At 41.0% G+C, this 24,817-nt stretch overlaps 1 protein-coding gene across 4 annotated transcripts in view; it reads left to right on the top strand.

Annotated features, from left to right (window-relative positions):
- The window catches only part of TAB3 (TGF-beta activated kinase 1 (MAP3K7) binding protein 3), an 88,495-nt gene that overhangs the window by 36,433 nt on the left and 27,245 nt on the right, over positions 1-24,817 (top strand). For all 4 annotated transcript variants that reach the window (XR_006295750.1, XR_006295749.1, XM_043570876.1 and 1 more), the window contains exon 5: positions 21,644-21,835. Coding sequence is in view for 2 of the 4 variants with exons in the window: in XM_043570876.1 (XP_043426811.1) it covers positions 21,734-21,835 (102 nt within the window). In the remaining 2 variants the exon portion in view is untranslated. The remainder of the gene's footprint in view (positions 1-21,643; positions 21,836-24,817) is intronic.

Below are 24,817 nucleotides of genomic sequence, written 5' to 3'. Positions count from 1 at the left end.
TATTTTGTAGAATATCTTTTAGTCAGGATTTGTCTCCTGTTCTTCTCATTATTTAGATTGGTGTTGTGGGTTTGGGGGAGGAAGACCACAGAGGTAAAGTGCCATTCTTCTATTCTTAGCACATCAGGAGTGTCTGCTTCAACATGATTTGTCACTGTTCATGTTTACTTTGGTCACCTGGCTAAGGTTTATGTCAGGGTTCTCCACTGTAGTGTTACTTTTCTTTCTTTTTTTTAAATTCTTTCCCGCACTGTGTTGTTTGGAACAAAGTCACCGTGTGGTCCCCGCTTGAGTAGGAAGTTATGGTCCATCTCCTGAGGGTGTTCTACATAAATTATTGGGAAGTCTTCTGCATGGAAGATTGTCCCCTCTCCCCCATTTAGTTGTTCATTTAGTCACTTATTTATATCAGTATGGGTTCATGGATAATTATTTTATACTTTGGATCATAATCCATTACTACTTTATTTTGTTGTTTAACTTTTTCTAGCTTTGGCCATTGATGAATTCTTTTGGATGGTCCCTATGTCACTTTAACATGCCTCCACGGTGATGGGGGGGGAGGGGTTGTGTCTTTTGAGCACTTCATAAGTTTCTACCATTATAACATACTCCGGGCTTCTCCTGTGTATCTCCCTTCCAGTCCTAGAATCAGCCATTTCTCCACAAAGTCCTGGTTCCTTTTATTAGAGAATGCTATTAGAAATCGAGATCTGATGGGGCGCCTGGGTGGCTCAGTCGGTTGAGTGACTGACTTCAGCTCAGGTCATGATCTCACCGTGTGTGAGTTCGAGCCCCACATCGGGCTCTGTGCTGACAGCTCGGAGCCTGGAGGCTGCTTCGGATTCTGTCTCTCCCTCTCTGCCCCTCCCCCGCTAGCTCGCACGTTCTCTCTGTCTCTCTCTCTGAAAGAACAAATAAACATTAAAAAAAAATAAAGATCTGAGTACTAGATGTGCTCATTGCCTTTTCAGGGTGTTGGTGCTTCTGGACTCTGCTAGCTGAAATCCCATGTATAGACTATATATTTATGCATGTCTATAAACGTTTCTTTATGTCTGTTTTTATATGTCTGTGTTAGTATTAAGCTGTTAAGCTAAACATGAGTTGCTACTGATGTCTCCAACCTAATCCATTACTACATGGATCGTACTAGTCTTCTCCTGTTGCTTGTCTGTGACCTCCCACTTCTAACAGTAAGACCTGGCTCCCAACGTTCACCATCCATGTTCTTAATTGTTCTCTCCTAGTATACGTGTATAGATGTATATCAGTTTTGTTAACCTCTACCCCCATAAGAAACAACTTTATCAACTAGAGTACAGTGCTTATGTACAGTTCCTCTTGCCTTGACTTTACTCTTAGAGGTGCCACTCATTTCCAACGCTATTTAGGTCAGCACCTTTCCCCTCTACCACCTGCAGTGATATTGTTTCATACATTTGTAATACAATTAGGTTACATCATATGGTCTCTGTTCCTTCCTGCGATCCCTTGACCTGTTTTAAAATTTGCATGCTTTAAGGTTCACTCTTTGTGTTATCAGGTTCTGTGGGTTTTGACAAGTGCATAAATGTCATGTATCTACCATTAGAGTATTATACAGAATAATTTCACCACCCTTAAAATTGTCTCTGCTTCGCTTGTGAACCCTTCCTCCCCACAGACCTCTGGCATTCACTGATCTTTTTATTGACTCTGTAGTTTTGTCTTTTCCAGAATGTTCTTGAGATATTTTTAAAGTCATTTTATGAAGGAAATCTCTGATTTTTCTAACCTAGATACTGGTTTTTTTTTCCTATAACCAACTCAGTATTCCTAAACGAACAAAATATTTCTAATAAGAATCAAGGCTTTCCCATTTCTTTTTTCATATACCACTGCGTAACATCATTTCATTTTAGTTTTTAATATCCTGCTTCTTTGGGGCACTTGGCTGTCTTAGTTGGTGGAGAGTGCGGTTCTTGATTTTGGGATCATGAGTTCAGGCCCCATGTTGGGTATATAGCTTACTTAAAAAAACAAATAATTATACCCTACTCTTTGGTTACCAGACTCAGAATTGGGAGGAGATCCCAAGTACCTTAGTTTGTATTTTTGTTGAGGAGGCTGGTGGGGGAAGGCAGGAGTGACATGTATGATAGATCCTGTACAGGGGACAGCTGGCAAACAGATGTTCACTTGCGAGGAGGTGTTAAGTTCAGTTAAAAGGGAATCTGCTTCTTTTTGTATCTGGGGGACTATATTTAACATGAAAATGCTCTTGATTCTTTTAATATGAATATTACACTGATCCATCATATATATTTTTTGAGAATAGAATATGAGATAGATGCAGTGAAAATGTGACTATTTCAAAACGTTTTTCCCTATAATCAGAATCCTGTGACACGATTATCATATAAGTTATTTGGAAGGCCTCATGTAGGGGAAATACCAACTATCATGTTCCTGTCCCTCCCTTGTTAATTGGTTACACCTTTACATACATGCATGAAAAGTCCTGAAATTGGAACCCTTACCTGTACCAGTAAAAGATGCTTTGTTATGTTTCACTGTTCAGGCCACTTCTTGTTGCTGTTTACCTCAAAGAATTTATCTACTACAAAAAACTCTTCTACTTTATTTTTTTCATTTTATTTTTAATTTTTTAAAATTTACATCCAAATTAGTTAGCATATAGTGCAACAATAATTTCAGGAGGAGATTCCTTCGTGCCCCTGACCCATTTAGCCCATCCCCCCTCCCACAACCCCTCCAGGAACCCTCAGTTTGTTCTCCATATTTATGAGTCTCTTCTGTCTTGTCCCCCTCCCTGTTTTTATATTATTTTTGTCTTCCTTCCGTTATGTTCATCTGAAAAAACTCTTCTTTATAATCAGGTTTTGGTTTGAACTTTAAACTGTCTTGGGGCACCTGGGTAGCTCAGTTGGTTAAGCGGCTGACTTCGGCTCCAGTCATGATCTTGCAGTCTGTAGTTCGAGCCCTACGTTGGGCTCTGTGCTGACAGCTCAGAGCCTGGAGCCTGCTTTGGATTCTGTGTCTGCCCCCCCCCCGCCCCTCCCCTACTCGTGCTCTGTCTCGCTCTGTCTCTCAAAATAAACACATGTTAAAAACAAACAAACAAACAAACTGTAAGAGTTTTGACATCATCAGGGTCGCCTGGGTGGCTCAGTCAGTTGAGCGTCCGACTTCAGCTGAGGTCATGATCTCACTCACACTCCTTGAGTTCAAGCCCCGCGTCGGGCTCTGCGCTGACAGCTCAGAGCCTGGAGCCTGCTTCAGATTCTGTGTCTCCCCCTCTCTCTGCCCCTCCCCTGCTTATGCTCTGTCTCTCTCTCTCTCAAAAAGCAATAAAACATTTTAAAAAACTAAAAAAAAAAAAAGTTTTGACATCATCAGAGTTTTGACATCATTGTCTTAACCACGTACCCGGAAATAAAGGAAATTTTAAGTCCTAATTGACTTGAGGTGGAAGGAAAATGATGTTTAACTTTGTATCCTAGCTTTGCTGCTTATTAACTATGTGACTACAGGCAAATTACTTACCCTCGCTGAACCTCATATTTCCTCGTTTTCAAATTTGTGGGTGATATCATGGCCTCTCCCGTGGGATAAGGGGGATTAAATGAGACAAAGCACTTAGCACAGTGCCTGGTACATACATAGGGCTCAGTAAGTATCATCTAAAGCCAAAACCTCCGAAGCAGCAAGAAATGGATGAAAGTTCCAAAGTCTTATACTAGTATACGTATTTTTGTTCACTGGTTATTAGCTGGGCCAGACTAATCAGAAAAATGAATGATGCCTTTACTTATAAGTCCTCCCGAGACCAGGCTAACTTTTCTTCAATCCTCCGAAGTTGTCATGTCACCAAACTTAACATGCTAGCAGTAGGTGTCAGCCTGAGATGCTTTTGCCTTTCTAAAGAAGCCTGGGGTGTTTCTGGCAATTTCGCAAGAGGGGCCAGGATGCTAACCACCTTATGATACACCAGATAGGCTTGCATGATGAAGAATTCTTGTGCCCCACATTACTGTATCAGCAGCCTACTGTTGAGACACAGTAGGCTTGGACTTGCACAGTACTGGCTTTGTGGCTTTGTACCTTTTATGGAACACATTGCGGGTAACAGCAAAGTCGGGCCTCTGACTTGGGGACGCCCTAGGGAGCGTGCAGAGTAGGCAGGCTGGAAAGTATGTGTCTCTTCCATGCTGCACTTTTAGCCACTTGATACTGTTCCAGCTTCTCATTTTTTCTGAGGAAAGCTGGATAGCCAGATTGTTATGTAAAATTTCTCTATGTGAAAGTGTGTTTGGGGCACCTGGCTGGCTCGGTCGGTGGAACATGACACTCTTGATCTCGGGGTTGTGGGTTTGAGCCCCATGTTGAATGTAGAGATTACTTAAAGAAATAAAACATCTTTTTTTAAAAAATACGACTCAACTTTTTTTTTTTTGCTTTTTTTCTTTAACACTTTTGAGGTCAGACCAGGCAGATCAGCGGGCTGGATTGGCCTACAGACCATTGGTTTGTAACCTCTGCTATAATTATTTTAGGAAGTGAGCTAAAATGTGGCAGAAGTAAACACTCGGACCCGGAACCGCACTACCCTGCGTACTTGCTGATCTCAGAGAAGGCTGTGGACACAAAGCACTAGGTGTGAGCTCATTTTCTAGAGTGTGGAGAACGGCAGCATCAGAGCAGAGCTCTGGGGGAGCTTTCCCGCCGGGAGGAATAATTCCGTTGGGAGAAATCCCAGTAGCTGCTTTTGGAGGAACAGAACCCACTGCGCCTTGGTGCCGACACGTTCCTGAATGCAGGGGGCAGGGTAGCCTCCCCACTGAAGGAAACCTCAGAGTGATTCCACTGCTAAGCATAGCGTCAGAGCCCAGCCCCCGACCCCACCTCCACCCTGCCCTCAGAAATTGGGAGTCCCGGCAAAGCCGACAGACAAGAAAGGCTTCCCGTTGCAGAACCTCTGGGTTTATCTGGCTTTGGAACCCTGGGACGATCGTGGGGTTATGCCTCCAGTGTTTCTTTTTTGATCTAGGGTTACCGCCTACACAGTTCCACAGTCCACAGCTGTGGCCATCTGTGCTTTAGTGGGTGGTGGTGGGGTTTCAATGGTGTCCCAGGAGTTAGGTCACAGCCTCGCCTAGCCAGTACAGTTCACATACTGCCGGAGTCCTCTGGTTGGTTTCAGATCATCACTCACCACTTTCGAATTGTATAAAGAGTAGCAGCCCATTAAAGTGTTGTTAAGAAACAAAGTCCGTATGTATTTTGCATGGTCGTTGCACATGTTGATAATATATGGACAAGAATAGATGGTGTGTTTTGATGAGCGTCATATTGAAATCTATAATATGCTATATGGCAGTGTTTCATTTTAGTTGCGTTCTGTGGGATTAAATGCAAAAATGTAGTGTAGTGCTTCACTTTGTTTTTTAGGAAAAGAGGCTCCTCTTACTGGCTAGAATATTTTCTGTTGGTAAACTATCTGTTTTAGCCTCCCAGTGAGCAGAAAGGAAATTGTTTTTTTTTTTTTAAAGACGTCTTGTAACATTTTCTAATTATCAGGAAATTATTAAGTTTGAGAGTGCTGTATATTAAGAAACGCTTAATGATGATCCGTGTCAGTCAGTGCTTACTAACTGTGAATGAGTGTTTGTATAGGGCAGAGTGTTGTCCAGTGTTCAGATTATGTACATAATCCCTTTAAGCGCAGACGTTTTTTACCAGTTTAGGCTCATCTTTGTGAAAAGCAGGTCTACTGTTAATTATCTTTTCCGGTGGTAGCCGTCTTTGTGGGTATGTAAGTTCTTGGCTTTGATTTGAAAGATGCCTTTCAGTGTTTTTTCCAAGGCGAGTACAGTAATTGTAACCTTTAAAAAAGGGCCAGTTTTTTCCTTTTAGCTCTGCTTCTCATGTGTCCCAAAACAGCTTCTTTATATCAGGATTCTTTCCTCCCCTCCCAACCGTACCCCCCACACCGATAACCACCTCATTGGTTGATAAGCTGGTGGGGTTTCTTGTTTTTTGTTTTCCCGGTCAAAGGCGCTCATCCTCACCCTGCTGGCAGTGTCCTTGATACCTGCCCCTGGGGAGGACACAGCCTTTGGAGAAGGCAGGCTTGGATTTGAGTCGTGATTCTGCCATAGGCCCGTCCTTTGAGTTTGTTTTCTTACTTGTAGACTCCAGATCATCAGAGCTGCCTTTTAGGGCACACGGGTTCCGTCTTTGGTGTCCGGCAGCAGTAGCGGTGAAATGAACGGGAACTTTGGCTTCCGTAGCGCCTGAGGTTCTAAAGGCGGACGGAGCCGGTGGGGAGCGGACGGAGCCGGTGGGGAGCCGGTGGCCCCAGAGACGAGAAGAGGAGCGAACCCAAGCCCTTCCCACCCGGAGCCTCTTTGTTTTGGGGGACCCTTGGCTTCTTTTTCACAAAAAGTCAGCTGTAGTATCCTTACATTTTAAACCCTTGAAATTAGGGTTGAGAAGTGAGTAAAACTGGTTTTTGGAGCCACTGGGACAGCTTGAGTTAAGCTTTTGGGTGCTTCAAGAGAAAGCTCTTTAGCGATGACAGTTAAGTAGCCATCAGGTGTTCAGAATGTGGTTAGCCCCTCGAGTATCGAAGTATCATTTCCTGTGGGAAAGTTGTCATTATCTCTGTAAATCAAAGCGGATCTGATTACTAAAGTCATTCCTACCTTTAAATTCAATGAATTCTACTTTTCTTTTCTATTTACAGAGACTCATTGAACACCTAGTCTCTGCCAGGCCCTGTCCCTAATTGATTGATTGTCTACCGTCAGAGGAGATACTGAATTCTAGAATCAAAGAGTTGTACCTGGTAGCCTTTTATTTATTTATTTTAGAAAGAGAACATAAGCAGGGGGAGGGGCAGAGGGGGAGAGAGGCCGGGGGTGGGGGGGGGTGCAGTGGGGGGAGAATCTTAAGCAGCTTCCATGCTCATTGCAGAGCCCCACACGGGGCTCAATCCCATGACCCTGGGATCGTGACCCGAGGTGAAATCAAGAGTCAGATGCTTAGCCGACTGAGCCCCACAGGCGCTTCCATGTTAGTCTTTTAATCGAATGAAAATCGCAAAGCCTTAGAGGTGTGCTGTCTAGTAAGGTAGCCGCCGGTAACTGGCGGTAACTGCTGAGCACCTGAAATGCGGCCGTTCCGAACTGTGATATGCTGTTAGTATAAATTACACACTGGAGTTCAAGGACTTAGTTTGAGAGAAATAAGTAAAATAGCTCATCAGTGATTTCTATATTGATCATATGTAAAAACAGTACTATTTCTAGTGTATCCAGTTTAATAAAATCTATTAAAATGTCACCTGTTTGTTTTCCTTCACATGGCTACTAGAACACTTAACTTGCATTATATTTTTATTAGACACTGCTGTCTTACAGCCTCAGTGATTGGGCAGAGTTAACTCATCTAGTTAGGACTCCTGTGGCTAGTGCAAATTACAGATTATCTTACTGTGAAAAAGGCAAATAATGTTTGTTTTGATCACAATGGTAGGTAATTCAAACAGGTTTGAATTAACACCCAGGACTTTGAAGTGTTTATTTTAAATTAAGCCTAGGTTGTTAATCTGGGGGAATAGCTTAGCATTTCAAATTTGAGATATTTTAAAAGTGAAAAGCTAGAAATACATACCCACTGATGGAGTGACTTAACCTATTTTTCCTTTTTCCTAAGCATTGACAGATTGTTCTACATCAGTGGTCCCTGAGGGCCCCAGTATTTTATTGGGGGTGTGTGCAGGAGGTAGGGGGCAAGAGTCATCTCTATGTGTAGATTGGTTTGCTACATACAGTAAGAGTGACTCTTCATTATTTAACAGACATTTGAGCAAGTACTCCGTCAGGCTGTGGGAGTGCGTGGGCGAACAAGGCACAGCCCCTGAATACAACTACAGACTTTCTGTCTGTTGTTCTGTTTTGTTTTGACTTTTTATTTGGAAATGATTCCAAAAGTACAGCGGTTACAAGAATAAAAATTAAGCAAAGAAGACTTTATATCCTTTGTCCATATTCACCTATCATTAACATTCGTCCCCTTTTGCTTTATTTGTTCCCTCTCTCTGTGCGTGTGTGTTTGTGTACATGCGTGTGTGTACACATACATGGTGTATGGATTCTTCCTGAATCGTTTGAGAGTAGGTTGTCATGCCCTTTACCCCTAAATATTTCATTGCCTAATTCCTAAAACTCATCATCTGTCATCTCCATTTCAATTTTGTCAACAGATTGTTTTCTAACACTTTCCCCACCTCATAGGGGATCCAGTGTAGGATCAGTTATTAGGTCTAGTTGTCATGTACTCTGTCTCCTTTAATCTGTGATACTTGTCTTGCCTTTTTCTTTTATGACATTGAAATTTTTCAGATGACATCCTCACCCTGTCCCCACCCCTCTTTTTTTTTTTTTTTTTAAATAATAGAACATGTGTCATTCTGTGTTTGTCTATTTCTTCATAACTAGTTTCAGGTTCTGCATTCCCGACGGGAATAGTATAGCATAGAAACCATATTACTCTGTTTTCTCAGGGTCACATCTGGAAGTGCCCACTGTCTGTCTTTCCCTCATTGATGTTAATTTTGACCACCCAGGCATGACATTGTTTGATTTGTCTACCACATAATTTTCACCCCTTGAAACTAATAAGCAGGTCTTTGGGGGAGATATTTTAAGACCATTCATGCATCCTACTCTTCATCCAAATTTCCTCCAAGATGTAGCATCCATTGATGATTTTTGCTTGAAGCGGTCTCTAGTGTGTTGTCTGCAAAATGATTTTTTAGGTCTTACCACTCCTTGCGTGTTTACCAGTTGGATTCTACTGTAAACAAAAGCCCTCCCTTCTCCACTTATGTATGTGTGTATTTAATACTGATAGCGACTCATGGGTTTCTCTTTTCTACGGGCCTGTAATTCATTACTGTCCTTAATTATTTGGGTACTCCGATTGTCACAGGTTTGGCCAATGGGTGCCTCTTCAAGCTGGCTCCCAGGTCCTTATGACAAGCTCCCATCATTTTCTGAGTACTTCCCCACTTTGGCATAACAACACGTTCCAGGTAGAGCTCCAGTTTTATATGAGAGTCCTTTAGATACACAGGCAGCTTCAGTATAATGTGTTTGGTGTGTCCATGAAGATAAGCCCAACCTGCTGTGGCAGCATAATGGAGGGTCCTCTAGCACAGCGTAGGGGAGGAGAGGCCTGGCAGCAGGACTCGGGAGGAGGTTGTCCGTAGAAGCCTCCTTAGAAGGAGCACCATCAGTACCAATATGGACAGGATCATTGTGGCTCCGAGAAACCGTGCGTGTGTGTGGTAGGGGGAGGACGATACGAAAACATCTAGGGCAGGTGGATGATCATAGTCGAATGCCTGAAGAGAAGGTGGCACAGGATCACACCCGGCTCTGCTCTGTTGGGACTCAGAGTGGAGGCGACATGCTCAGTGCGGCATCTTGTAAAACCAATATTCTGGCCATGATATGGAGGGACGAAGGCAGGATCACAGGTGAGGGCACAGCAGGAAGTTGCAGCTATAATGCCGATGACCACAATATTCAGAAATACCTTGAAAAATAGTAACTAATGCCTTCTGACTTATTAATGTTTGACGTAGGAATTTGATGACAGCTCTACCGTTCTTTCCGTTTTATAGGTGAAGTTTCCAAGGCATACGAGTTGAGTATATTTCGTAGAGACTAACAAATTGCAGAACTGGGGTAGAAACCCTGACCGCTTCATTTCACACTCTAGTTGGTCGTACAAGAATGGGAAGTCAGGGATCGCAGTCGGGTTTCTAGTATCGTTAACTGACTCCATGGTGGTGACATTCATGGACAGAACAGAGAGCATTTGAGGAAGGGTTGTGGTGAGGGTTTCCCTTTTGAACATATTGACAATTATCTTTGGGCATATCCAGATGGTGCTCTGGAGTAGGCACTTGGCTGTATGCGTCTGGAGTCTCAGAGAGAGCATGATGTTCAAGATCCCAGTTTGGAAATGATCAGCCTTTAAATGTTATTGAAAGCTTACTAGTAGATGTGATCGCTGTTTAAAAGGATGTAGGGGCGTCTGGGTGGCTTAGTCGGTTAAGCGTGTGACTCTTTATCGCTGCTCAGCTCATGATCTCACAGTTCGTGGGTTCGAGCCCCTCTTTGGGCTCTGTGTTGATGGCACGGAGCCTGCTTGGCGTTCTGTTTCTCCTTCTCTCTGCCCGCCCCCCCCCCCCCCCCCGCTTGTGCTTGTGTTCTCTCTCTTTCTCTCCCAAAATAAATAAACTTAAAAAAAAAAAAAAAAGAATGTAGAATGAAAAGAGGAAGCAGCTTAGGACAAAAACCTAGGAACCTTAATGGGACAAAAGAGGTGGGAAGAAACCAGGCTAGGATATTGTCACAGAGGCTTAAAAAAAAGCAGCAGCAATCAGTACTGTCAGATGCTACAGAGGTCAAGGGTGCATAGGGACCAGAAAGTGTATCCTCTGGATTTAGCATCAGGGAGATGATGGCATGTCAGTGGAACAGTGATAAGAGCTAGATAAAAGCAGACTAAGCAATGAATTGCAGGGAGCAAAAGAGTGCAGGGTTGACATGAAGCCCATCTGGGTACCTATTGTAATCCCCAACTTGTCAGTATTTCTTCATGTTAATTAGACCTCTTCCATGTGGTGGCTGGGAGTTATTAAAACAGTAACTAATAACTCTTTTTTCACCTGTGGTTAGGCAGAGTCTGATATATAGGGGCTCTGTGGCCACTTTGTAGACAAAAAGAACGTACGTAACTCTTGACAGCCTTGGCTTGGAAGGAAGAAGAGAGCAAGCTAGATGTCCAGTAGAAGCCGACAGATTGCAAGCAAAATGAAATACCCTGCCTGTAATTAACATCAAGTTTGAGATTACAGGATGGTTGTTTTTCGGGTATCTACTTAGTTATAAACGAGCAAAAGTAATTGAGTAGTTGCCTTAAACATTTGTATCTCTTCATTTGTTTTTCAAAGATTCATTCACTTCTTTAAAAACATTTCTTTCACTGAAGACTTACCATGTCACATTACTTCAGGTGTACAACAGTGATAGAACAATTACATACATTAGGAGTGTTTACTACGATAAGTGTAGCTACCATTTGTCACGATACAACGTTACTGCAGTATTACCGACTGTATTTCCTATGCTGGACTTTTTATCCCCGTGGCTTACTTACTTTATTTATTTTTTAAGTTTGTTTATTGTGAGAGAAAGAATGAGAGAGCACATGCACGTGAGCACGGGAGGGGCAGACAGAGAGGGAGAGCGAATCCCAAACAGGTCCCACCCACGCTGTTATCACAGAGTCCACCATGGGGCTCAGTCCCAGAAACCCTGAGATCATGACCTGAGCCAAAATGAAGAAGAGTTGGACGCGTAACCAACTGAGCCACCCAAGCTGCCCTGACTTAGTTATTTTGTAACGGGATGTTGGTACCTCTTAATCCCCTTCATGTGTTTTGCCCATCCCCTTCCCCCTCTGGCAGCTACCAGTTTGTTCTGTTGTGTTTCGGAGTCTGTTTCTGTTTTCTTGCTTGCTTATTCATTTGTTTTGGGTTTTTTTTAATTCCACATGTAAGTGAAATCATATGGTATAGGTCTTTCTCAGAATGGTTTATTTCACTTAGCATAATGCCTTCTAGGTCCATGTTGTTGTAAATGACGAGATTTTACTATTTTTTTATGGCTGAGTCATATTCCACTGTGTACATACACCACATGTTCTTGAGCGTTCAGCTGTCAGTGGACACTTGGGTTGTTTCTGTACCTTGGCTATTGTAGATAATGCTGCACTAAGAATAGGGGTGCATATAACTTTTCAAATCAGGGTTTTCATTTTCTTCAGGTAAATACCCAGCAGTGGAATCACTGGATTGGATGGTATTTATATTTTGAGTTTTTTGAGGAATCTCCATAGTGTTTTCCAGAGTGGCCGCACCAGTTTACATTCTCATCAGTAGTGTACGAGGGCTTCTTTTTCTCCGCGTCCTTGCCAATACTTATTTGCCTTTTTGATATTAGACATTTGACTAGAGTGAGGTGATAATTCATTCCGATTTTGATTTGCATTTTCCTGACAACCATTGACATTGAGCGTCTTTCCACGTGTCGGTTGGCCATTCATATGTCTCTGCAAAAATGCCTATTCGGGTCTTCTGCCCGTGTCTTAATCAGAATGTTTGGGTTTGTTTGTTTGTTTGTTTGTTTGTTTTGGTGTTGTATGAGTTCTTTATATATTTTAGATATTAGCCCCTTACGAGATACATCATTGGCAAATATTTTTTTCCCCTTCAGTGGGTTGTCTTTGTTTTGTTGATGGTTTATTTTGCTGTGTACAGGCTTTTTACTTTGATGTGGTCCCCATAGTTCATTTTCTCTTTTGTTTCTCTTGTCTAAGGAGACATATCAAGAAAAGTGTTGCTAAGGCCAAAGTATAAGGCATAACTGCCTATGTTTTTTCTTTTAGAAGTTTTATACTTTCAGCTCTCACATTGAGGTCTTCAATCTATTTTGAGTTTATTTTTGCATGTGATGTAAGAAAGTGGTCCAGTTTCATTCTTATGCTTGTAGTTCTCCAGTTTTGTTTTTTTAGCACTGTTTATTGAAGAGACTTTTTCCCCATGGTATATGCTTGCTTCCTTTATTGTAGATTAATCTGTTTCATTGATCTCTGTGTCTGTTCTTGTGCCAGTACCGTACTGTTTTGATTACTAGACCTTTGTAGTATAGCTTGAAATCTGCGATTGTGATAGCTCCAGCTTTGTTTTTCTTTCTCATGAGCCTTTCGTGGTTCCATACAAATTTAACGATTATTTGTTTAGTTGTGTGAAAAATGTTGTGGGTATTTATGTATTTATTTTTTTTTATTTTAGAGACAGCACAAGTGAGAAGGGCAGAGAGGCAGAGAATCAGAGAGGGAGAGAATCCCACGAGGCGGGGGAGAGAGAGAGAGAAGTGGGTCTCACTCGAAGCACGGTTCCTGTCTTTACCCGAAATGGGGCTCGAGCTCACGTGAAGTGGGGCACAAGCTCCCATAAACTGTGAGATCGTGACCTGAGCCAAAGTCAGATGCTTAAGAGTGAGCCAGCCGGGTGCCTTGCTGTGGGTATTTTGATAGAGTTTGCAGTGAGCCTGTAGATTGCTTGGGGGTAGTGTGGACATTTTAACAGTATTTGTTGTATAACTTCATGAGCATGGTGTTATCTTTCCATTCGTTGGCATCATCTTCATTTTATTTCATTAATGTCTTACAGTTTTCCGAGTTACAGGTCTTTCATCTCCTTGGTTAAGTTTATTTCTAGGTATTTCCTTCTTTTTTGAGGCACTTGTAAATGGGCTTTTCTTTCTCTGCTTTTTTATTAGTATATTGAAGTGCAACAGATTTCTGTATATTTTATATCCTGTAACGTGACTGAATTCATTTATTCTAATAATTTTTTGGTGTCCTGTGTGCGGTTTTTTTTTTTAATTTTTTTTTTTAACGTTTATTTATTTCTGAGACAGAGAGAGACAGAGCATGAACAGGGGAGGGTCGGAGAGAGGGAGGAAGACACAGAATCTGAAACAGGCTCCAGGCTCTGAGCTGTCAGCACAGAGCCCGACGCGGGGCTCCAACTCACGAACCGCAGGATCATGACCTGAGCCGAAGTCAGACGCTCAACCGACTGAGCCACCCAGGCGCCCCAGTGTGCATTTTTTCTATATGGCATCATGTCATCTGTGAATAGTGACAGTTTTATTTCTTCCTTACCACTTTGGATGCTTCTTATTTGTACTGTCTAATTGCTGCAACCAGGACTTCCAGTCTGTGTTGAGTAAAAGTGGTGAGAGTGGACATCCTTGTCTTGTTCTTGATCTTCGTGGAAAAATTCTCACTTTTTCACCATTGAGTGTGCTGTTAGCTGTGGGTTTTTCATAGATGGCCTTTATTATGTTGAGTTACGCTCCCTCTGAGCCCACTTTGTTGAGAGTTTTTATCATGAGTGTCTATTGAATTTTGTCATCTATTTTTTTCTGCAGCTATTAGGATGATCGTATACTTTTTTGTTTTTTTTTAACGTTTATTTATTTTTGAGAGAGAGAGACAGAGTGCAATCAGGGGAAGGGCAGAGAGAGGGAGACACAGAATCCGAAGCAGGCTCCAGGCTGAGCTGTCAGCACAGAGCCTGACGTGGGGCTTGAACTCATGGACTGTGAGATGATGACCTGAGCTGAAGTCAGGTGCTTAACCAACTGAGCCACCCAGGCGCCCCATAGGATGATCATATACTTTTTATCTTTCATTCTGTTAATGTGTGTCACGTTCATTTGTTGTTGGATCTTGAACCATCGTCACATCCCTGGAATAGACCCCCATTGATTGTGGTAAATGACTTTTTCAATGTATAGAATTTGGTTTGCTCATATTTTGTTCAGTTCTGTGTCTATATTTATCAGGGATACTGCTCTGTAATTTTCTTTTTTAAATTTTAATTTAAAAGAATCTTTTATATTCGTATTCGAACGAGAGAGAGAGTGAGACATAATGTGAGCAGAGGAGGGGCAGAGAGAGAGGGAGACAAAGAATCTGAGGCAGGCCCCTGGCTCTGAGCTGTCAGCACAGAGCCCGACACAGGGCTCGAACCCACAAGCCATGAGATCATGACCTGAGCCAAAGTCAGTTGTTCAACCAACTGAGCCACTCAGGCGCCCCTTAATTTTTTTTTTTTTTTTAATACAGTTGATTCATTTATTATTTCTGAGAGAGAGAAAGAGAGCACAAGCTGGGAAGGGGCAGAGAGGGAAAAGGAGACACAGAATCCAAAGCGGTCCAGGCTCTGAGCTGTCAGCACAGAGTCCAACGTGGGGCTCAACCTCATGAACCGCGAGATCATGACCCGAGCTGAAGTAGGACGCTTAACCAACTGAGCCACCCCGGTGCCCCTTCTTTTCCTTTTTTTTCAAGCTTATTTATTTAGTGTGTGTGTATGTGTGTGTGTGTGAGAGAGAGAGAGACAGACAGAGCGAGCGAGAATGCGAGCGAGTGGGACAGGGGCAGAGAGAGAAGGAGAGAGAGTAGCTCAAGCAGGCTCTGCACTGTCAGGGCAGTGCCCAATGCCGGGCTCGAACTCAAGAACTGTGAGATCATGACCTGAGCCAAGGTTGGACGCTTCACTGACTGAGCCACCCAGGCGCCCCTGTAATTTTATTATAGTGTCTTCATCTGGTTTTGATATCACATTAATGCTTCTTTCATAGAATGAATGTGGAAGTTTTCCTTCTTCTTTTTTTTTTTTTTTTTTTGCATACTTTGAGGTTAGGTATTAAGTTTTTTGTTTTCAATTATCTATTTTTTTTTTTTAATTTTATTTAAGTCCAAGTAGTTAACATATAGGTATTCAGTCTTTAAATGTTTGGTAGAATTTACCTTTGCAGCCATATGGTGGTGGACTTTTGTTTTGGGAGAGTTTTTTGATTATTGATTTAGTTTTGTTACTAGTAATCACTCTGTTCAAATGTTCTATTCTTCCTGATCCATTCTTGGAAGCTTTTTGGTTTGGGGAATTTATCCATCTCTCCTGGGATGTCCTGTTCCTTGGCATATCATTTATGGTAGTAGTTTCTCACAAGCCTTTGTATTTTTGTGGTGTCTGTTATTTCTCCTCTTTGATTTCTGATTTTATGTACTTGTGTCCTTTTTTTTTTTTTAACGAGTCTGGCTAAATGTCTATCGGTTTTGTTTTTTTCTTTTCAAAGAACCAGCTCTTGGTTTTACTGATTCTTTCCTATTGAGTTTTAGCCTCTACTTCCTTTATTTCCACTCTGTTTCTTACTGTGTTTACCTTCTAGTAACTCTGGGCTTTGTTCTTATTTTTTCTAGTTCCTTTAGGTGTAGAGATTTTTCTTGTTCGTTGAGGTAGGCCTGTTTCACTATGAACTTCTCTCTTAGAAGAAGTGCTTTTGCTGCGTCACAAGGATTTTGAACTGTTGTGTTTTCATTTTCATTAGTCTCTAGGTATTTTTAAATTTCCTCTTTCATGTCCTTGTTGATGCATTGATTATTAGCATATTTTTTTTAGCTTCTGTATGGTCATGTTTCTCTATTTTTTGTTGTTGCTGTTGTTACTGATTTCTAGTTCCATATCATCGTCATTAGAAAATATGTTTGAGGGGCGCCTGGGTGGCTTAGTCAGTTGAGCATCTGACTTCGGCTCCCATCATGACCTCACGGTTCATGAGTTCGAGCCCCACGGCGGGCTCTGTGCTAACAGCCCGGAGCCTGCTTGGGATTCTGTGTCTCCCTGTCTCTCTGCCCCTCACTTGATTGTGCTCTGTCTCTCTCTCTCAAAAATAAACAAACACTAAAAAATTTTTTAAAAAAGGAAAAGAAAATATGTTGGATATAACTTCAGGCTTCTTAGCTTTATTGAGAATTGATTTGTGGCCTAAAATGTGATGTCTTAGAGAATGTTCCATGTGCACTTGAGATGAATTACGTATTCTTCTGTTTTGGGATAGAATGTTCTGTATATGTTTGCTCCATCTGGTCTAATGTGTCATGCAAAGCCAGTGTATCTTCATTGATTTTCTGTGTCAGTGATCTATGCATTGATGTAAGCGGGATGTTAAAATGTCCTACCGTTATTGTAGTACTCACAGTTTCTCCCTTTTTGTTTGTTTTGTGTATTTAGGTGCCCTAATGTTGGGTGTATATTTACAATTGTAATAATCTCTTGTTGGATTGATCCCTCTATTATTACATGATGTCCTTCTTTTCCTTTTGTTTCAGTCTTTGTTTTAACGTCTGTTATGTCCAATAGAAGTATTAGAAGTATTGCTACCCAAGCTTTTTCTTTTTCTCTCTCTCATCTGTATGGAATGTTTTCCATCTCTTCACTTTCAGTCTGTATGTGTCTTCTTGTCTGAAGTTAAGTCTCTTATAGGCAGCATAGAGATGGGTGTCAATTTTAATGGATTCAATCACCTTGTGGCTTTTGATCAGAATATTTAGACCATTCATATTTAAAGTAGTTATTGATAGGTATGTATTTATTGTCATTTTGTTAATTTTTTTGATTGCTTTTGTAGTTCTCTTGTTTATTCTCTTGCTCTCTTCCCTTGTGATTGGTAACTTTAATACTATGCTTGGATTCCTTTCTTTTTAGTTTTTTTTTTTGTGTGTATCTATTACAGGTTTTTGTGTTGTGGTTACCAAAAGGTTCATATAGAACAGGAATCCTAAGTATATAGCAGTCTATGTGAAGTTGATGGTTGCTTAAGTTCTAATACTTCCTAAAAGCACTGCATTTTACTTTCCTATCTATCTTTTCTGTACATTTTATATCTTTTTATTTTGTGAATCCCTTAATTTTTTAGATACAAATAATTTTACTCCTGTTAGCTTTTAACCTCCATACTAGCATTGTAAGTCGTTGATGTACTATATGTTTGCCTTTACCCTTGAAAGTTTTTCCTTTCATAATTTTCTTAACTCTGGGTCTTGGCTAAGACCCTTTAACATTTCTTGTAAGGCTGGTTCACTCGTGGTAAGAGAGGTCAAAGTGGTAAACTCCTTTAACTTGTTTGGGAAATTCTGTCTCTCCTTTTATTTTGAGTGATAACCTTGTATTGTAGACTGTTGGTTGTAAGTTTTTTCCTTTCAGCAGTTTGAATATATCTTGTCCCTGTCTTTTGATCTGCAAAGTTTCTGCTGAAAAAATCAGCTGATATCCTCACGGGTTTTTTGTTGTTGTACCTAATTGGTACGTTCATAATTGGTTTCCTCGTTGCTTTTACGGTTTTTCTCTGTTTAATCTTTGACATTTTATGTTTTAAAATGTTTTTCGTGTTTATTTTTGAGAGAGAGAGTGTGAGCAGGAGAAGAGCAGAGAGAGAGGGAGACACAGAATCCGAAGTAGGCTCCAGGCTCTGAGCTGTGATCACAGAGCTGGATGTGGGGCTCGAACTCACGGCATGATCGTGACCTGAGCTGAAGTCAGACACTCAACCGACTGAGCCACCCAGGCACCCCTAATCTTTGACATTTTAATTATTATGTGTTTTGGTATGGACCTTTTTGGGTTTATCTTGTTTGGGGCCCTCTGATTCCTGGACCCGGATGTCTATTTCCTTCCCTGGGTTAGAGAAGTGTTCAGCTATTGTTTCTTTATGTAAGTTTTATGCCCCTTTCTCTCTTAGCTCCTTCTGAGAATCCCTATAATGCAAATGTTAATATGCTTGATTTTGTCACAGAGGTCCCTTAACCGTCTTCATTTTTGAAAATTCCTTTTTTTTTTTTTTTTTTTTTTTTGATCCTCAGTTTTGAATGTTTTCTCTTACCCTGTTTTCTGGATTGCTGATCTCTTCTTCTGCATCCTCTAATCTCCTGTTGATTACCTGTAGTGTATTTTTTGTTTCAGTTATTCAGTCTTTCAGGTTTTTAAAAATATTTTTCTTGAAGTTCTTAGTTCATCTACTCTCTCAAGTCTGGTGAGCAACTTTATGATCGTTACTTTGAAATTTCTGTCAGGTAGATTGCTTATCTCATTTTGATTTAGTTATTTTCTTGAAACTTTGTCTTAATTTTGTTTGTGTATATTCCTCTGCTCCCTTTTTTCTTGGATTTTCTGTGCTTATTTCTTATGAATTAGGTGGAACAGCTCCCTCTGCCGGTCTTGAAGGAGTGGCCCTGTGTAGGTACATCCCCTGTGCAGACTGTGTGTTCCACGCACGTTTGGCTGGCTGGCTGGCTGGAGCGGTAGTGCGCGTGGTCTGTGGGTCCCGGGGCGCTCTGCATCAGGGCTGCCCCTGTGGGCGATGCTGGTGTGGAGGGAGAGGCGTCAGGCTGCTTTGCAATTAGCCCCCTTGGTGAGATGACTGGAGCCGTAGCGGAAAAAGGCCTGGCGTGCCCCGGTGTGCGCCCCACGGGGGCTGCCCTGTTTGGATGGCTGGGGCTGGTATGTGCTTGGGGGCCGGGACTAGCCAAAGTGGCAGGGCAGCGAGAACACCCGGACCTTGCTCTTGGGTGGACTCCCAAGGTGGAGAGGGGAGGTAAACAGCAGAGATCACCAGCATTTCCAACCCCTGGGAGAGTTCCAGTAGTTACCCCACTGTTGGGTGGACGTTCTGGAGTTAATAAGTGGTTTTTCTTCACTTCTCGTCTAGTTATCTTTTAAACTGCAGCTTATTTTCTGTGCCCCAGGCAGGTGAATCTATGCATCAGTCTATCAGTGATGTCACTACCGCATCCTGTAACATCGGGGTGGAGTTGCCCTTGGTAGCGTGCCATCTGTCTCTCTCGCCGTTCTGATTGAGGTTTCTCTAGCCTTTATTGTGCGTAAGGTGTTCAGTCAGCCTTCGGTTCTTGTGGAGGAATTGATCTATATGTAGGTGTAAATGTAGTGTGTCAATGGGAGGAGATGAGTTCAGGGTCTGCCTGTGGTGCTTTGGATCTTGGACCGATCCAAACATTTTTAATTTTTAAAACATTGATTGTAGTTGTCTACATTGCCCCCAAGTAATGCTATAATTTAAAGTTTTGGGGCTTATTTGCAAGAAATAGAAGATTTGGTGTGGAATGACCCTCCCTTATGTGTGTGGTTTAGATACATATCTTATAATCATGGTTTCCATGGCTCTTATGAAAATGCAAGTGTTTACTTCTTATACTTAAAAATATTTGACTACGTAGTGAGTGAACACAGCAGAAATATTATGAGATTGTATGGTGTATTCTTCATTGTTCCTGTTAAAAAAATGGGAGATATGTACAGTTTAACCTTGAACAACACAGGTTAAAACTGTATGGGTCCACTTATATGCAGATTTTTAAAAATTTTTTATTTATTTTTTTATTTAAAGATTTTAAGTAATCTCCACACCCAACATGGGGCTTGAACTCAAAGCCCCGCCATCCAGGAGTTGCATGCTCTACCAACTGAGCCAGCCAGGTGCCCCTGTATGCGGATTTTAAAAAATAAATATAGTCCAGGGGTGCCTGGGTGGCTCAAGCAGTTTAGCGTCCAACTTCGGCTCAGGTTATGATCTCACAGTTTGTGGGTTCGGGCCCCGCGTCGTGCTGTCTCCTGACAGCTCAGAGCCTGGAGCCTGCTTCGGATTCCCTGTCTCCCTCTCTCTCTGCCGCTTACCCGCTCTCTCTCTCGCTCGCTCTCTCTCAAAAGTAAATAAACATTAAAAGAAAATTTTTTAAAAATACAGTACAGTGCTGTAAATGTATTTTTTCTTCCTTGTGATTTTCTTAAAAAAAATTTTTTTTTAATGATTATTTATTTTTTGAGACAGAGACAGAGCATGAATGGGGGAGGGTCAGAGAGAGAGGGAGACACAGAATCCGAAACAGGCTCCAGGCTCTGAGCTGTCAGCACAGAGCCCGACGCGGGGCTTGAACTCACTGACCGTGAGATCATGACCTGAGCCGAAGTCAGCCGCTTAACCGACCGAGCCACCCGGGCGCCCCAGTTCCTTGTGATTTTCTTAACATTTTTTTCTTGAATTTACTTTTGTAAGAATACCGTATATAATACATCATTTAACATGCAAAATTTGTGTTAATCAACTGTGTACATTATCAGTAAGGTCAGTAGGAGGCTATTAGTAGTTAAGTTATTGGCGAGTCAAAAGTTATATGTGGATTTTCGACTACACGGGTTGGTGCCCCTGATCCCCCTGTCACTCAACGGTCAGCTGTATTAAAAAGTGTACTGGCTTATTGATCCTTGACTGTGCCAGTTAATTTATGATTTCATTATTATTTCACTCCTTGCCTTGTTTATATGAGTGCTTAATTTGAGTAGTGCCAGTGAGATTAGATGTTAATTTTCTACACTCAAATTGTAATCTCAAATCCTTCCATTTTAGCCTTTCTGCTGGTGGCATCAGAAGTAGGTGAAAGCCTACCTAGTTAGGTCTGGCTCATGCTGGGCCACTAGCATCATCTTTAAAAACAAAGGAGTCTACATTTTCATTTTTGTTTGCTAAGTTACTTCCTTTAGACATTGGGTTTCCTTTACTCACACTTGAAATTCAAACCTTTTGGCCTCAAAATACAAGCAGAATGTAAGGCAGACAGGAGACAAGTAAGCTTTGTGGTGTTATCAAGTCCTTGTTTTGAGACATTTGAAATGATTACTCTGCTTTAGAGGAGTGATGTAATAGCCCTTGGTAAAACATAAGTGATTATATTGAAGTAGCATTTCTCAAGGCTAGAAAAACTTGGTTGCCAACTAATAATCTGTAGTTTCAACTAGCTGCTGCAGTTTTTTTTTTTAAGCATTAAAATGAAACTGAAGTTTGGGGATGCAGTTTGGCTTTTTTTGTTTCGAAACCGGTGATTGGCTATATTACATCAGAAAAGTCTGGCTGAGTTGAACTCAATTTTATAACTTTGGAATCAAATGTGCTCATGTTGGGTCTTTCCATTTTAACATATTGGTCATTTCTTTTTGAGTAAAGTGAAATACGTACTTAAATGCAACCATAGTTTCATTTCTTTTACCTTTTTATCGAAGTATTGTTGACACACAATGTTACATGAGTTTTAGGTGTATAGCACAGTGATTAACTTTGATTTCTTTCAATAGAAAATGACTGCGGTGTTGGAAGATCATTACCATCGGAAGGCCGGTTAGCATCAATTTCCTAACAGATACTTGACCACCATTTGTTCTGGCATGGCGCAAGGCAGTCCACAGCTTGATATGCAGGTTCTCCATGACCTCCGACAACGTTTCCCGGAGATTCCAGAGGGTGTTGTGTCTCAATGCATGTTACAGGTAGATTACCCAGCAACGATAGTGATGTTAAGCTACGTTTCTCCTTATCAGGGCTGGCTTTGTGTTGTAGTGACTAGAAGTCAGTTCACCCTTCTTGTGTGCGTGGAGGAGGGCAGTGGGAAGCATTCAGAGCAGGATTTCTCAACCTTGGTGCTATCGACATTTTGGGTGGGTAGTCTTTGTTGTGGGGCCCTGCCTTGTACTTCATAGGCCGTTGAGCAGCATTCTTGGTCTCTACCGCTAGATGATGATAGTATTCCTGCAGTTGTGACATCTCAAAATGTCTCCACACATTGAAAAAGGCCTCATGGGAGGCAAAACCTACCCCATTAAGAACCCGTTAAGAAAAGAGTAAAGGCATGTAGCAAAAGGAAAAATGATTCGGTTTACCATTTGCCTTCTTACATATTGGAGTTTGTTTTATCAGTCCCCAAATTCTTATATTTGAATTTTGAATCTCAGAGTAATCATTTTAACTTTGAGCCAATGTTTAAAGGTCTATGGAGAGTCCTGTCCCTTTCTTAGTGTTTTTCTCGTTAATAAATGCTTACTAAGATGCAGTTTTAAGTATAAGGCCACTTTCTCTAGTTTAACCATAGTCCTTTGGTTTTGTTGTCTTATATTAAAATAAATCTTTCATATTGGATAAACTATGTTTTCCCATTCAAGGGACAGCAGAGAAACAGGCCTGATACTCTCTCCCTGTTGAATTTTGCGTCATCCTCCACAGGATCTTGGTGTGTTTTGGGTTATAGAATTTCCCTTTTTGGTTTACGTTTGGGTCTACACTACTATCCTGCTGCCCACTGGTCTTTGTCACACGCAGTCAGTTCAAATCGTACCTTACTGCGTAATATGCCAACACTACCTAATTGCAGTGTGAATGGCTCAGGATATCACCTAAGCCTATATACAGTTGAGGTTAATTGCCAGTAGGGACTCACAGAATCATTGTGGCAAAAGTGGTGCTTCATAGCCCTTTTACTGGGTCTAGACCTTTGGGTTGTGATTTTTGTATTATAGCTTGCCTTTGTTTTTTCTAGCACACATTCCCAGTCTGTCTTTCTGTTGTCTATTTTAGCCCCATTTTGGTCTCTGGTAGAGTAAAGGTGCTTCCCACTGGAATGAAATCAAGCAAGAGTGAGGCTTCTAGTTAAAACCGTTTCCAAGTAATCACCTTCCTTACCTGTCGTAACCAGCTCCCCCCAGCTCTGACTTTGTTTTTTCAAATTTAATTTTTCCCATTATCACCTGTATTTTTTCATGGCTTAGTGTCTTTATCACGCTTTCTAAACTGAAGGAATGGACTTTAAATTCAAGTTAATGATCATTTGTTATTACTTTACATTGACCCAAGTCTTTCTCTTCTTTGTTCCTTTGGGATTAATATAGTTTATTGGTAGAGAGACTTACCAGTTACTGGCTCTGAAAAGTTTTTCTGTTTACATTTAAAGACTCAGTAGTTTACAGTTAATATACAAGTCTTAAAGTCTCTCTGAGCTGTCCTCTCAATTTACAATCACTTTAGGAATATGCTTTTTTGCCTGTCTTTTCAAAACCTTTTATGTGTTTTCTTAATTATTTTTATGTCTTTATCCAACTAAATAATTTTGATTTATTCTTCATATTGACTGGTATATTTTATATCCATGTTTTTCTTTGAAGGTAGTCAGCAGGTTAAATATGACATTTCATTCTGGTGGTTTTAGTTTAAAAATGCTTTCATAAAAATAATACTTAAATATCTGTATTTTTGGTTTACATTTTTTCTTGATAAGAAAATTGACTTACCTTGTCACTGTAGACACACGTTTGAATAGGCTAGCAAGTCAGCCTTGTATCATTTTGAATTTGGGTCCTCTTGTGAGGATACTATTTTACTTAGGCTGCCTAATTCACTGTAGAAAACACGAAATTTCAACAGTATTAAGACAAATGTCAAATAGTGAAGTACCCACGACTGCTTTAGGTTTCATATAAAACTGTCTAGTTTTTGTTCTCCTTTTAATCCAATTGCAGAGATACTTTATTTTCACTTTTCATATTCTTTTCTCTCAGATATCGGTCAGTGACATTTTCTAGTTGGCAATCGATTTGAATCCTTTGGATCCAAATTTGCTAAATATCTAGCTTTTCTTCCTTGATCAGATCAGAGTGATTTTCAAGCAGGATAAGAAAAAGGCCAGACTGTGAGTTTTAATAATTTTCTTCTTAAATTTCAACAATTACTTTTTTCTCTGGCTCAGAATTTTAGTATCAGAAGCTTTATGTAAGGAAAAAGATACCAGTTGTGTATGGAGTTTTGATAAACCCAATTCTTCACATTTCTGAGATTTCATTTTATGAAGGTTTGCTTAACTGAATCTGCGTTTACTTCCTCTGAAGCCTTAGAACAATTTGCTTTTGGCCCAACATCCTCTCCCTTGAAATGACTGTGTTACAGTGGAAGCAGCCGTGGGAGGCAAGAAAGCAAGAATCTCAAACTGGCTCCCCGTGATTTAGTCGAGTGCTTGTTGTCAAGCCGTGTAACTCCGCAGGCATTTCTTTCCTCATGTGGAAATGAGTTGAAATAGATGAACCCAGACGTTATTCCAGTGGCAAAATTATAGCACTCAATGTTCTGTTTTGGGTTTAACCTTATGTGCTTCTTAGCAGAAGTCAAAGTGTTTCCTTTCATTTTTCTATAAAATGTGCTTTTTCCTAAAATTGGTAGTAGTACACACATATGTATGTGCATATCTGTGTGTGTATTTCTGAACTACAAAGTCCCAGTAATTGACAAACTTTATTATTGTGAAGGCAATAAATAACACGGTGCTTGAGGCTAATAAAATAGTTGAGATTTTTGTATTTTAACGGAAAACTACCTTATAGTATTTTAAATCAAAAAAGGAATCCTTCATTAGAATGACGATTGTTGAGTGGAGTGTCTAAAATGTCACTTTGCTATTATCATCTGTGAGTATGTGCCTAACTCAAAAA

This window comes from Prionailurus bengalensis, chromosome X (assembly GCF_016509475.1).
Source record: "Prionailurus bengalensis isolate Pbe53 chromosome X, Fcat_Pben_1.1_paternal_pri, whole genome shotgun sequence".
NCBI lineage: Eukaryota > Metazoa > Chordata > Mammalia > Carnivora > Felidae > Prionailurus > Prionailurus bengalensis.
Note: the sequence above shows the minus strand (reverse complement) of the source record. Positions and strands in the feature narration are given on the sequence as shown.